Source organism: Oryzias latipes, chromosome 18 (genome assembly GCF_053564925.1).
Source record: "Oryzias latipes strain Hd-rR chromosome 18, Olatipes_Hd-rR_3.1".
In the NCBI taxonomy this organism is placed as follows: Eukaryota; Metazoa; Chordata; class Actinopteri; order Beloniformes; family Adrianichthyidae; genus Oryzias; species Oryzias latipes.
Genome location: NC_136254.1, coordinates 27,081,288 through 27,096,548, shown reverse-complemented (window position 1 = coordinate 27,096,548; position 15,261 = coordinate 27,081,288). Strand labels below are relative to the sequence as shown.

Genomic DNA, 15,261 nt, shown 5'->3' with positions numbered 1-15,261 from the left:
TTACACAACTTAAATGTCATTTTGTAGTTGATTCAACTATAAAGTATTAAGCTCTATCAAGATTTTTTCAAATTTAACTTAACAGTGCTAAATATTTTAAAGCTTATTTGTATCTAGCACTCAAAAATTTTAAGATCCCTGATGTAGCGTCATGACGTCATCACGTACTGGTGGGAGGGTCTTTCGTTTTCTCTACGTTAGCTCAGGTGGCCATGTTGGATTTGCCGAATGCGAGTATGCGACGTTTGAAATTGAAAGTGGAGCATTTTATTTTTCTGCAAAGCGTTGCGATTTCGTCCCGCTTCAAGACGCCCCAACCTCGGTTTTTTTTTCATCCGCCTCATCGCTGATGGTGCCGTCTTGTCTTCAGCCCTGATTTAATTTGGTAAGTATCGTTCATGGTTTATTTTGAATGAATGCTTTAAAAATGCTCTTATACTACCGTAAATGTGGTTTACTGTTGTTTAAACATATGTGTGTTATGATTGTTTTAGAGATTAATGTGTAAATGTATACATGATTAGTTTGTCATAGCAGACGTATGGCGAGCCAAACCCAAAATGCATTTCTGCCCGTAAGTTACGACAGTGATGAGGTTTTTTTTTTTTCAGAGGTAGAAATGATCTGTTATGCTGCAATCACACTAAACATGATCCGCGTGTGAAATTCGCGTTGGAGGCCTCTGTCTGTGGCTAAAGTTTGCTGCTGGACATTTGTCCAAAAATGTCACTCAAAGCCTCTAACGGTTGTGTGGGAGGAGCTACCGCCAACAGTTTTAAGCCTGGTTGCTACATGGAAGCATTGGGTTTTGAATGCAGCTTTAAGCTTTTATAAATCACTGATCTCCGTTATAAAAAAGGTTTTTGTAAAAATAAATTAATCAACGTGCTCGTGTTGTGTTCAGGTACCGAACTACAGAGTGTTCAGTGTTTCACCTCCAGGTAGACGCCAAGGCCAGCCAGGTAACTTGTCTCCTGATCAGTTATTTGTCTAGAGCTATTTTAAAAAAACAGAAAATGCAATAGGTTGTGTAGTGCAATAAATGTTTTTTGATCAGAATATAATTGAAACATTTTTTAACATTGAAAAATCTCTTTTGGACTTTTTTTCAGATACTGAACTTCAGAAAGTTCACCAGAAAGTCACCATTTCACCAGAAAAGAGGTGTCAGTGGGTGAGTTTTATACTTATTTAATACATTCATCCTGAACTATTACCATTATTAGATTTATACGGCAGCATGGAAACATTTATGCACATTTTAACTAGCCAAAGGTCTAAATAGAGCTGAAATTATTTACAATTTAACTAAACATATTTAGATTGCAGGCTGAAGGTGGCACAATGGAATGGAGGTGCATGTTGTGTTCTGTTACTTTGGCACTATGCAGTACTACATATAATACTGCAGTACTACATAGCCAATATTCCAAAGTGTTTCCACTGCCATGTATGTGGAGACACTTTGGAATATTGTCATGTCTTTATGACAGTATATTACAATAATACAATAATGTTGCATTAGCACCATTCCATCATTTGAAACCATGAAAACTCATCTGTCAAGATCTTAAACGGATTTATGTAGAGTAGATGCAGTCAGAGGAAATTGTGCAGTTTTTACATGTTTGTGTAACTTAAAGCTGCCCTTTTCTGAGACTAAGTCCACCAAAACAGACAGGAACTGGCCAGCTTGGTTAGGATTTATGACCTCCAGGTGAATTTCTAATGTGCATAATTCAAAAACGGATAACAAATCATTTGTAAACAGCTGTAAGAAGCCAAGGTGTAACTTGCCTTAAAAATGACTTTGGGTCTTTGACCTGAAGTGGATCATGCCATGAACACTGTATTGTCCTCTTACTAGAAATAGACATCTAGAAAAGGTATCATTTTATTATTTCTTAAAGTTCCTTAAGTAAATATTGGAAGTGTTTGCTCTGCATTTGCTTCAATGGTAATGGATATTTCTTTTTATTCTTTTAGGACCAGCGTGACGTGAACATGAGACGGGCACTTGTCCTCCTTGCACTTCCTGTTTATCTGCATGAAGATGCCTCCAACTTCTTCAAGACCTGTACAGTAAGTGCAAACGACTCCCTGTCAATGGTTTTCACTAATCCTTTAATATTGATTGAGATTTTATTGAGTGACATAATAAATAGGGCAATTGTTTGTAGTTTGTAAACTGAGTGATATTTTTAAATGGTTTTAAAACTGAGACGGAAGATGAAAGGCGAACATCAGGGACTCCTGATTGGAAGGAGTGGAGTTTCGTTTACCTTTTCTGCTCCTGATCCATCATTATTTGAATAAAGAAAAATGAAGCTTTAGTCTTAAATTATTTTATAAATGTCCTCCTTCAGAAAAATGCTAAAGAACTTTTTGAAAACACAATTTTAATTGGAGTTGGTCCTTAAAACATCATAGCCAGTTGATTAAAAGCTAACAGAATGTTAGCATGAAAAGATTCCCATTGACAGATGGCAGGAATGTCAGTTTTGGACATTAGTGTGATGAATATCTTTGAGGGTCTGAACTCATCTGTGTTTTTTGTTTTGTATTTTCCAGAATACCAGACCTCACAGACACTGCTGTGGGTATCTTCTCAGTTGTCGTGGTGATGCTCCTGATGCTGCCGTCAGTGGTCCCACACATCTGGCTGACTGATCTCTTTTAACTCTTCGGGGACATCTATGCTCTGGACCTACAGCACCCCAAAAAACTTGAACTTGCCTTCATATTTATTCAGAATGCTGTCTTGAGCCTTGAGGACAGCAAACCACTGAAAGGACATTTATTGACGCTGAAGAATGTTTCGTTGAGTGAGTCTTCCAGAATGGACTATTTGTTGGTTTAAGTGTTATGTAACTAATGTGTTTTGTTGTGATCATTTGCTTTTTCTGCCGTACAATACAAAACCAACTCTTTTTGTCAATATGTTGTGTGGCACTCTTATAATGCAGTTTTATTGCACTGATTGTTTCTTCATCCTCTTGATATTTGTGCTTTTTTTTAAAGAGCAATTTAAAAAAGTGTATTAATCAATCACTATTGTGTGGCCTTCACGTTTGTTGGTTTTTATCAATGTTAGCCTTTAAAATGTAGTGGGGCAGTATCAATATCTCTGTTTAGAATACATTTTAAGCTGAAGAATTTTAAATATTTTCAATGCTACACATTTAATGAGTTAAAGAATTTATAAAGCATTTGAGTGAATTTTACATATTTTATGAGTTGAGTAATATAAAAATATAGTTAGTTAAAGCGTTTTTTAGTTGGAAAATATTAAAAACTTTAAGTAAATAATCTCTCTTTTATAAGTTGAGGAATCTTAATATTTTTTATATGAAATAATACAAATGTAAGCCAACTGACAATATGAATTTTAATAAATGTTAACTTAAAAGTTTTAATAATATAACTTAACTGTTGCGTAATCTGTTACACAATAATTTTTAAGTTCAGTCAACTCGCTAAGGATTACAGTGCAGACGCTAACATGAACCAGCAAGAAATCCCAAATTAACAGACTTGTGGTGTGGAAAGGTATGTTTTTCAGCTAGCAGTAATAATCAAAGTATCCGTTCTCTGTTTCAAAATGAGATTGCCACAAAACCGTATGTTATCTCATACTGGAACAGCTTTGGATGTAGAATTCAGTGGGAAAAGGTTTGGACCCTGCCACAAAAGTATTTCATCACCAATAAAATCAGAGACATTTCTTTCAAAATTCTTCACAAATTTTATCCAGTGAAACATTTCTTTACTAAGTTTAAAAAAGATCTGGACATAAACTGTTCATTCTGTCATTCCTCACCAGAAACTGTGCCTCATCTTTTTTGGTTTTGCTCTTTCACTCAACTATTTTGGAAAGATGTGATACATTTTATAAGAACTCATCTATGTGAAGATTATAGATTATTTTACGAGCATATTATTTTTGGATATTTTACACAAGAAAGACTTAATGCAGAAAAAATATATGTAGTTAATTTACTTATAATTATGGCTAAATACTTTATACACAAGTGTAAATATGCCAACAAAAAAGCCGTGTTTTATGTTTTTCAGAAAGAAATGGTTTTGTATGTGAACAGTATTAAATCTTCCACTAACAAAAAAGCTGTCAGAACAGTTTAAACATGGTTTCTCCTGAAACTTTAACAGATTCCTTTGCCTTATTATTTTTGTTTTCTTTTTGCATAACCTGTTTTACATGGTTATCATTATGTTTTTTTGTTCATTCTCATGGCGAACGTGAAGATTGTATTTTGCACACAGTGGAGTTTTGTGTTTGGTATTTTGTTTGTGCAAGATATTGTTAATAAAGTTTATTTTAAAAAAAAAACAAACCGGCAAGAAGTAGCCACGGGGGTCCTGCAGCCGTCGGAACCTTAACAAATATTTCATCTCCACCTCACCGTTGCCTTTTTTAAGAAATGACAGCTGGTTTTCCCACATTTATATGTAGTTATGGATCGAAAACAAGAGGAATTTGTTTTAATGTAAATGCGTGTTCCAGCGTCTACAGGAAGTGTCGCCCATAATTCACGCAAAGGCTCATGGGGGCTAGGAATAAGGTGGATACGGATTTTCTGTTTCGGTGGCACTTCTATTACCATTATTGGTATTTGAGACATTCCTTTGTGTCTCTAGAGATGCAGACAGATTTGTGACCACTTGAGGTGAAGATAAAATATTTCTTAAGGTTCCGATGGCCTTCTTATTGGTTCGTGTTAGCGTCTGTTCAAAATGGGAGGTGGCGGCCTCTCGTCCAATCAGAGCACGAGAAATCATCTGCCTTCCGTTTCATGCAAAGTGCCTTCCTTTTCATTCAAAGTGCCTTCCTTTTCATGCAAAGTCACTTCCGTTTCATGCATACTCCTCTCTCACACACACATATAAACTCTTCCTCACACGTTCATATATACTTGTCTTTCACATACATACATTCTTTTTTAAGAGTGACAATGAGAGTGAGAATGTATGTATGTGTAAAGTAATATATATGCATGCGAGAGAGAGAATATATGGATGTGCAAGTGAGAATATATGCATGCGAAAGAGAGTATATATGACTGTGAGAGCAAGAATGTATGAATGTGAGAGAGAGAATATATGGATGCGTAAGAGAATATATGTATGCGAAAGAGAGTATATATGACTGTGAGAGCAAGAATGTATGAATGTGAATGGTTCAGAATAAATAATGTCTTATACGGCCCCTCATAGATTTGTCACAGCTTTGGCTTCTCCTGGGACCCAATTATGAAATACCAGAGATGTTTTCCCAGAGGAGACACTTTTTATTGAAGAAAAAATACTGTCCTAAAATAAAAGATAAATTTACCATATTGAAATAAAACTGTGTGGGGGGAAATAAAAACCTCCCCAAAATGATTCCACTACTTCTAGCATTGAAAAAAAATGCGACACAAATCAAGAGAACATTCCACATTCTGGGAGCGCGCAACGGTTTGACGGCGAAATAAATAAATTCTCAAACTTTGGTGTGTCTGGATTCAAACCCAGTCAGTGTACAGAGGATAAAATAAGGTGTTTAGCTGCTTTGGCATGCTGTATATCTAAGGGAAAAAAGAGAAATTACAAAAACAAAAATGCTGGGCAAAAAATAATAAAAGCACAACTTTGTGGATTTTTGAATTGGGAGACAAAATGATGGAAGTCACAAAGGGTGAGTAAACATTTATTCAGGGATGCAGCATTACAATTTGTGCAAATCTCAGATGTCTTGTTCTGACTAAGTGGTTTTTATCACAATAAAAATATTTGGGAAAAGATTGTATATGATTTGAAAAAGATTTGCATACAAAGCAAAAAGCTTGTGGTACAAAGAAGCAAGTTTTCAAAGACAAAGTGCAAATATCAAAATGCAGACTGCTTTAATGCTCAACAGCAAGTAAAACCAGCAAAAAGTTTGCCCTAAATTCAAGATTCAAGAGCAACTTTATTAATCCCGGAAGGGAAATTTAGTTTATAACAATGATTATAACAATAAAATAACAATGATTATAAATTGGATATACATGAGTAAAAGATGGAGGAGAAAACAAAGTGCATTGTTGGTAAATTGAGAAGAAATGTTCAACACTTTGATGGCGAAATGTACTTCTTGGTATTGAAAAAGCCCTTTTAATGTTGGAAATTCCCTCAGAGATCTAAATTTTGTGACTCAATTACCAACCATAGTGCTGCTGGGTAGAATCATTAATTGATGAGTTGTTAGGATGAATTTATTTATTTAAAAGGAATCGTGTTTTTCAGACCATAAGGTGAACCCAAAGTCCTTTGACTCTCTCAAAAAAAAAAGTCAACAATTCGCCCTATAATCTGGTGCAGAGATGGGCAACTATCCCCGCTCAGGCATGTTCTACTTGGCTGGACACGCCTGAGTCAGGTGATCAGTCATGAGTAGTGCTGTATGTGGACATGATGCAGACACGCCAGCCCTCGAGGCCATAGTTGCAGATCCCTGGTCTCGTCTATGACTTCTGGTTGTGTTTATTGACCTGGAACTAGTTGACAGATTGGAGGATTATGGATAAAGTAGTCAAGAGCCTGGTGGAGTGATATGTACTGTACTTCAACATATGTTTTGTATTTTATGTGTTACAACTGAACAATGTTAAACGTTATGTTGCTCTCTATTGTTGCAGACAAAAGGCATCAAGATCAACACAGTTTGATAGAAAAACTTCTGACCAATCACCTTGGCTCCCAGGCATCATGGGTATTGCAGTCATAGGGTATGCATTGTTTGATCTGCCTCGTGTATAAAAATGTTAATGCATCATAGCAAAATGTGTGATTGGTTTGTGTGCACAAAAGGGAGAGTTTTTGTTTGGCACTGGTACAAAAGTACATTTACAAAGTGCAGAAATAAGCAAAAAAAAAAACAATAGAGAATAAAAATGAATATTTCACATCAGTGCATTCATTTATATTAAATATATAAGTCTGAGTGTCAATCTGAATGCTAACAGAGAAAAACAAAGTCAGATTTAAATCAACCAAATGGTCAGAATGTAGTCCTACAGCCAAAACGACATTAGTTTCTATTCATTATCAATTAACTCGAATGGTTTAAAAACAAAAAAAACTCGGGTCAAGTTTCAAAGGTGGTGTGCAAAATGTTATACGTGACTAATTTGGCCTTTCCATTTCTGCTGAGGTACTCACTGACCAGCGCTATATCTTTGAACAAGTCCAAATGGCAAAAAACAAAAAAATGCTAGTTTAAAATGCACATTTTTTTTTTTATTTCCGTATTTTTCAAAATTGCAAAATCGTAACATTTTGGGCACCAGCATTATATGTAAGGGTCTTTTTTCCTTAACCTTTTAACCCCAGAGTTTTAGCTATAGTGTTGACATTCTTTAAACTACTGTAACTCTTCAACTGCTTACGCAAATAACGTAATTTCAACGGATTCAAAAGCAGCTTAGCGCTAAAGTGCAGCACTTTTCGGTAGTGAACGGTTTACTCACGTGACGTGAACCAGGCGATTCAGACGCGGAGAAATCTTTTGGAATTACGCTAGTTGAGAGAAATGTTGAAGAATTTTGGTACTTCAGAAAGCGTATATTAAGTAGCTGTCACCAGCAATGGATTGTGTTGACGTTCTATAACTATCGTAATTCTTTCACTCTTTAAGCAACTGAGGTAAATCTGGTGGATCTTGAAGTGCAGACAAGCAACACTACAAGAGTAAAATGTTAATGCAATCAAGATAAATCAGCTTATTCTGATGCCAAGGATTGGGTGGGGATTTCGTTTACGATCTAAGAGTTACAAACAAAAAGGCAGGGTCAGCTATACATCCCTTCGTGACAGTCTTTCAACTGTCGTAACTCTTCAGACCTTTTCGCACTTAACACATTTCCAGTTGATTTGGAAGCCGAGAATAACAGCTTTGCTCTGATGTGCAACACTTTCCAGGAGTGAAGTGTTTACACGATCAAAGTAGACGGAGATTGTCTCAGAAGTATCCGTTGAAATTGCATTAGCTGCAAAAAAACGTTGAATCGTTCAAAGAGAGTTTGTTATGTTGCGGTCGCCGGTGACAGTCAATTGTAACCATGCACACACACCAAAGCCAAAAGCCTCATATAAAAACGTAGACAACATCCATTGTTTAGGTCTGGATGTGTTTGAACTTTGAACTTCAGGGCTAGATTGTCAATATTGATGCCCGTGAAGGATGGCGGCCATTTGGACTTTTTTTAAGATTTATTGCTGAGCCTTGAAAAGTGCATCGTCTGGCTTTAACCAGGAAACCTCATTGGCTGCTGAAACGGTCTCCACTTTCTTCAGCGGGAACTCATCGGAGAGGTCCACGGGGTTGTCATGGGCCTGAAGGTCTTCCTCGTCGTGCTGCTCCTTCGCAAAATTCACAAACACCTGCATGATTGACACAAACACAAAGAAATGTATGTAAAGAAAAAGTGCATTCTTTTTTTGTGTGTGTGCTTTTCTTGACCAAACAGAAAGGATGCGGAGCGATGAAGCATCCTGTTTGTTAGACCTTCTCAGTGAACATCAGGATGACGTATCTGACCGATCGTTTTCCACCCTTCTAAACGCCAGACAGAATCCGTTATGAAGCTTTCATAAAAAGCTGTGTGCACTTCATCATCCTGTAAACTCCAACAATGGTGGCAAAACGCCACGGAAAAAAAACAAAAAAACAAAACAGAGTGGGCATTAAATGATAAGAGCATTGCTTTTGCATTAAATGGATTTTATGGGTGGTGTGGACATAAAACAGCGCGGCTGCTTTTAACTTTCATTTAGTCCGACTCCATCAGAAACGACTCGCTTTCTCTACACTCAGTCTTTTCTTGAGTCCACGACTAAATGCTGAGGTAAACTGAATATAAAAAAGCAACTCAACACGTATAAATATCTCCAGTATCAGTATTTTCTATGGAATATACTGTAAATCCACTACAAAGTCATAAGTATTTAAGTAAATAACCACATTGGTAATAAAATCATTCAGATTTAAAATCAGACTATTACTATAGGTCCATGATGGTTAGGGATGGGTACTGTTTTGATTTTATCATGAAGGCGGTCTTTTTCAAACGGATCCGGTACCGAAACGGTACTCAAACAAGACACGCCAATTTTATCCCTGGAATAACAAAGGGCGACAAAGCAACGTTGACAGGGTGACGGCGAGCACTTGAATGTGCCACTGCCAATAAAAGGTCCGTGTAATCGCAAGTACAAGCGCGCTCGGGCTTCCGCGTTCAAAACTCTTGCGTTCACGTGTCGCTACACGAGTCAAAGTCTGTTTTCAGACTCTAATGTACAAAAACGCACTGCCAGTAAACGCAGGTTCAAAGTTCAAGCAGTTGAACTTTGACCCATCAGGGGCTCAAATTTGGTGGTGTCGTATGGATAGCGTCCTTATTAACTTCAGAGAAGCAACACAGAGGATGAAGAATTCAACAGATTTAGAGATTTAAAGGGATATTTGCAGAGTTTAGTTGACCTGTTAGAATTTTCTTTATTATCTGAATAACAGCACGGACGGGTGTGGCTCACGGCGGCTATTCAACTATCTTCAAGTGACTTCAAGTGATTTTCTCCAAAAAAAGAGAGCTGACCATGGGCCCTAAGAAAGACCAAGCAACAGATGACCACGATGACATTAAAAGAATGTTTGACTGGATCCAAGCTCCGTTGCATCCTTTCATGGAGCGAGTGAACGACATCCAGGCTAAGCATTGAAGATGGTTCAAATGAATGATTTCTAATTATACTACTCCAAAAATTGATTCATGATTTTTCCTAATGAAACATTATTTGCACATATTTTTAACTTTTGATACTTGATCAAACTTTGCTATGAAGATTTTTGAAAGAGTGTTATGTCTATTTTACTGATATATTATTGTTTTTTAATTATGTACATGATTTTTCTAGATAACTGATCTGCATTTGCTATATTGATTTCTAAAATAGTTATGTCTATTTTTACATAATAATTAATGAATTCATCATGTGCTTTATTGATACCTAAGGATTCTTAATTCTGTCTGATAAAAGTTATAAACCACATGATGATAAATCATCTATTAAAATGGTTATGGTATAACGGGGTTGGATTTTATATATATCTGCTTCCTTCCACTTCTTTTCAAGCAATAATTAATTTTATATCTAATTATCCTATATTTGATACGTCAAAAATAATTGTCTAGATCTTTCACTTATATTCTAGATTCCATCTTTGTTTCATGAAGTTAAATAGGCATCAATGTGTTACAGTACAAAGGCAAACATATGTTCAGTCCATGATTATCATCTAGTCCAGTAATATCATTTGCATTTCAAGATGAAATATCCGTTCTTGTTCCTATATGTTGTTAAATTAAATTTCTCCAAAAGGTGCGACTTCTATATAATTTTTCTTCTTTGTTTTTTTATTTAGATGTTGGTGCAACTCATAGTCTAAAAATTACGATAATGATAACTTCTAGCTTTTATCGTTTAATCAGACAAAATAATCCATTCCAAACCAGACAGAAAAGTCGAGTCCAAATTCTTCCCCTGACACTCCCTCTCATACTGGTGGTTCTGACCAAGTGTTTTTTTTTTCTTTTTTAGGGACTTAGGGCTGGATATCCCTCCGCCCATGTGAAGGAATGCATTTCTGTACGAGGGTGAGCAACTAAAGTTTACATTTAAATGTAAGTAATGTCTTTTGTTTTTACATGACTTTTCAAAGTGATAAAACCAATGTCGCTGTGTGTTTTCCAAGCGCTGTGATAACGTAGCTCATCGGCGACTATTGATGATGTCATCCAGTGGTAGAAACGTCCAAATTTGAAGAAGGGTGGGGAGAAGCCATAGAGGTAGGGGAAGAATTCGGATTTGGCCGAAGTCTAGAACAAAAAGCTAAGGACTAGTAAGACAAATGCATTACTTTGGCTTATTTTCAGTCTGCACAGTCCGAATTTGAACAAAAATAAAGAGTTATTATCCTCAGGAGCAGGTCAATCGAATGCCTCTTCAGTATCTGCTGGTGATAAATTATGAATGGCCATCATAGGGGAGTTTCCAAAATGTCTCCAAACATTTGCAGGGCTTTGCAACACAGCAGCTGCAGGGTCGCAACAACATCGGGTTTTAACAAATAAAAAAGTTGCGTTTCCTGAACTCGCCGTGAGCCTTTCTCCATTTAAGATGGAGCAACAACTGACCATCTGCTCGGCTCCTCTGCTGTAGAACCTCAGTTCAACAGGAGGACACCGTCGCTTTTTTCAGACAAAAATTTGACTTTAACTCTTAAAAAAGGTTTTTTAGACGCGTTTGGTGTCAATGTTTTACATTAAGTACAGCTAGAGGTTGATAAGAGATGCACAAAGCCTCATTTCCATACTTTGCTCTCTATATTGTCCAAAAAAACATTCTGTTGCAACTAAAACTTTAGTCTTAATTGAAATATTTCAGTTTATCGTTTTGTTTTTCCTTCTTTCCGACCTCCTATTGGTTCTCCTGGAGGTTTCTTCCTGTTCTACTGAGCTGTTCCTCTTTGTGGAATCCCAAATGCCCGGACAATATTTGTATTTTACAAACGTAACGCAAGTTTTTCTTTTTGACAAACTTGAATTGAATCCCCTAGTTGTTGAACTTTATACTATATTATGTGACCAAAACTGAAGGAATTCAATTCAATTTTTTAAAAATTTATTGGCATTTATAAAAGCAGGAGCAGCGATAGAGCTGAACAATAAGTCAAACATAAATAAAATCACGAAACAATAAAAAATAAATAAAATAAAAATCTGAATCTGCTCACTGGATTTTAAAGCCTGAGTTTAAAGATAGGTTTTTGAAAGTGAAGAATTACTAATCCGCTATGATTCCAAGTAAAAATTGTTGCTAATTCGATTTTTCTCCAAGTGGTTGAGCCGTAGAAACACAGAGGAAAAAAAATTTGGAGGACCTAAAGTGAGTTATTGAATTTTACTGATTATTTTTTAATTGAAAAAAAAGTAGGGACAGTTTCTTTTCCCTGAATGGTGAAGTAAAAGTATATCTGCTAAGTATTTAAGGGAGTGTAGAACCCAATATGCAGGAGTTTAGACTTGTTGCAGAAATGTATATGAAGACTCTCATTCATCCAGGTTGACGAGCTTTAGCTGGTATTTTTGTTAGAACTGAGCGACTTTATGAGCTAATTCGGGACAAGGAAGTGAAGACTTTAACCACTTCTGATTGGTCAGACTGAGAACATGTGATTAAGCCTCCAAGAATGATTGGCGGAGACAGTTAAGGGCGTGGGACTTTTCAGAAAACGGCTTTAGTTGCAGCTAAATCGCGGTACCGTCATTCTTATAAAAATGTCTTTAATAGAATCAAATAAACACAAAGAAAAAAGTATTTTACGATCTTTCATATTCCTAACTACTCAGTGTTTTATCAGGGCCTGTTTGGATGAACACAGAGCTGAAATCCTGGAGATGGAAAATGTTGTTAAATCAGTTAATGACGGCAATTTCCCACGGCACACTTGACCATCTCCCATAGCACACTAATGTGCCGCGGCACACTGGTTGAAAAACACTGGTTTAGGTGTTCACTACGACCTGTCACCGGCAGCATGCCAGTAGAAAGAAATGCATGTGAACATTTTCGCACTATGGGCTGATAGTCATCTGTGACCTTGATATTCTCTCTGGATTACCGGCGTACAGGTTTGCCTATTATCCACCTTTTATGGCAGATGTGACAAAGGCTTTACTCAAACTACTAAAAACTCTGACGTGTGCTTGATAAACTCTTTGTTTTTCCAGACAGCTTGTTTGAAATGGTTTGGTGAAATTTCTATTGTCAAAGAGAAAAAGGGTGAGAAGGAGCACGCGTTCAGGTGAATGGTGTCCACCAGGACGCCATGCACCTGTGAAAGACGCTCCTCCTTCAAAGGCTTCTTCCGCCTGGCATGTCACACCATCAGCAGTGTGTATCAAGGTCAGGAGTTGTCAAAGTATTTTGTCAGCAGAGAGTGAGTAAGAGGACATGACTGACAGCAGCAACAAATTTCCTCCCCACCCATCTCTGCTGGCCTCTGACCCCTGTCACAGGCTGACGCTGGCTTAATATGCCGAGGCATGCGCGGCATCCCAACAGCTTCTGTGCTGTTTATGCCCCCCTGGAAACGCCTCACGTTGGGAGTTTTTTCCCTCAAAGGGTTCCTTAACTGAGAAGAACCAAAGCAAATTGATTGTATAGTGTGAGATGTGATCACCTCCTAACGCTCACTTTGTGGATTTATGCAGCCACCCATTCATGAAGCAAACGTCACGCACCAGTGCTGCTGAGTGGCATTTTCTTAATAACACATGGATACAGGCATTAATTGCATTACAGAGGTTACGTTTGGGTGTTTATTTGGTGATCGCTGAGGCATAACATAGGAAGGGAAGGAAGCCAATCAGCCAATTAACCTTTATTCAGATCTCAGAGTGGTCAAAACAGAATCCAAAATTCTTTGATTCGTTTTTTTGCATACAGTAATTAAGGTGTTCGTGTTTTGCAACAACATCTCCAGGAGACCCTGTCTACCTCTCCGTTTCATTTTTTAGCATTAGCAATTTCAATAATTGAAAACAGGGAGTTTATTTTGAAAAGTGTGACTTCATTTCTAAGTAACGGCATACAAAATCATGGGATTTCTGTCTGTTTGTGGTTATGTTGACACTGCATATTCTCTTGGCTTTATTTAAAGCATTCAGTCATTTCAGTGATGCTCGAAAATGGTCATTTGTTGTCTAAATGGTGACTGCCAACAGACAAATGGTAAAGCTAAACTATTTCTTAAAAGGCAATAAACAATAAAGCCTCGCTTCCACTGAGCAGTCCGGTCCAGGCGTTCCGGGTGAGTGTTTTTACTCAAAGTTGGTCCGTCACGGCGCATCTGCATTTAGTTCTTCGTATCTACAGAACATTTCATTTTTGGGAGAAGATTGCCAGTGGCAAAGAGAAATACAGGTGCTTTCTTGGCGCTGTCATATTGCAATGCAGCCAATCAATGGGTTTCAACAGTAGCTCCGCCCAAACCGGTTCAGTCCATTTTTTTATAGACCTCCAACCAAACGGACGCTCAAAAATGGTACAGTTCAGTCCAGCTTGCTGGAACCGCTGGAGTCCGGCTCCGATGGGACCGGACCGTATTGAACTGTACCGCTAAGTGAAAACAAGTCTTTAATTTTCCTCTCCAAAATCCATAAAACTTTCATATCTACTGTTTTTAGGCAGTAGTGGGCAAAAAGATACTCCTAAGCTAATTGAGCTTTACCCAAACTGCTCCAAGAGCCCCCTGAAGCAGTCCCATTTTCCTTCCAAACGTGTCACGCTCTGCGTTGGCGATCGACATCAAGGCCTGAGCTCCAGGCTTGTGGGGATCAATATTCATTGTAGTGCAAGTTGGGTGTTACATTATAGGTCAAGCCTCTTCTCTATAAATCACAGACAGAAAGGCGACTGTCTGGGTCTCCACAGGTTGTGCAGCCTCCCCTACGTCTTCGTGCCGTGACCTCCAGGTCTAAGTATGATTTATTTATTGCCTCTGATCTGGTAAGTATTGACCAGCCCTGATAGAGCTTGAAGTCGACTTTAAAGTCAAACAGAGTAACACGCAAGGTTGTACGTAAGCGTAAAACAATAAAGTTAGATAAACATTTCTACCCAAGATAATCCTGACAAATTTAAAAATCAGCGCTACAATAAGCTACGCTTACATCTGTGACTTTTGTGTTCTACTTGTTTTTTCTCCTCACAATAGAGCAAACTGGTGACCTTTTTACCCGTACAAGAGGTCATTCTTACCTCCTGCTTGTTGGTCTTCTGCTGAGCTAATGGGGAGTTTGCAAGAGCAGACACACCCGCACTCACCACTGAGAATTTGATTGTATCGGTGCTCAGGCGCTGTGAGCAAAACACGAGGCGGTCGGCAAAATGCAGGAAACAACTTGTTTGCCCGCTCAACTGCACCTTTTCGAGCTGAACTAAAAGAAATCATCAAAGTAAGATAAAAGGCCAAGACTGTTCTTATTTAGAGCAATTCCTGCAAGAAAGGTGTCTAAATAGACTCTGAAGGTGCCTTTGGGTTTACAAGCTAACAGTCACATTTACACATTTATTCTTCAACCTGACTGCTACGTTCCTGTGAGAGAGAAATTGTAAAATGAAATGTAAATCATGATGTTACAGACGTCGCCACCA

General features: G+C 37.6%; 1 protein-coding gene and 1 long non-coding RNA gene across 6 annotated transcripts in view; one reads left to right on the top strand and one right to left on the bottom strand.

The window, feature by feature from the left end:
• Positions 1-250: 250 nt before the first annotated feature.
• On the top strand, positions 251-2,748 carry LOC144987100 (uncharacterized). 2 transcript variants are annotated; one of them, XR_013650958.1, is made up of 5 exons: positions 251-385; positions 905-962; positions 1,113-1,174; positions 1,987-2,082; positions 2,572-2,748. It is a non-coding gene; the product is annotated as an uncharacterized LOC144987100 (long non-coding RNA). The 2 variants fall into 2 exon arrangements; XR_013650957.1 differs by lacking the exon at positions 251-385 and having other exon boundaries at positions 769-962.
• A 2,946-nt stretch (positions 2,749-5,694) lies between these two features.
• Positions 5,695-15,261, bottom strand: part of LOC101164844 (phospholipid-transporting ATPase ABCA1) — a 238,054-nt gene continuing 228,487 nt past the window's right edge. For all 4 annotated transcript variants that reach the window (XM_078936178.1, XM_078936179.1, XM_023965796.2 and 1 more), the window contains exon 48: positions 5,695-8,424. In XM_078936178.1, the coding sequence (XP_078792304.1) occupies positions 8,254-8,424 (171 nt within the window). In that variant the 3' untranslated portion in view covers positions 5,695-8,253. The remainder of the gene's footprint in view (positions 8,425-15,261) is intronic.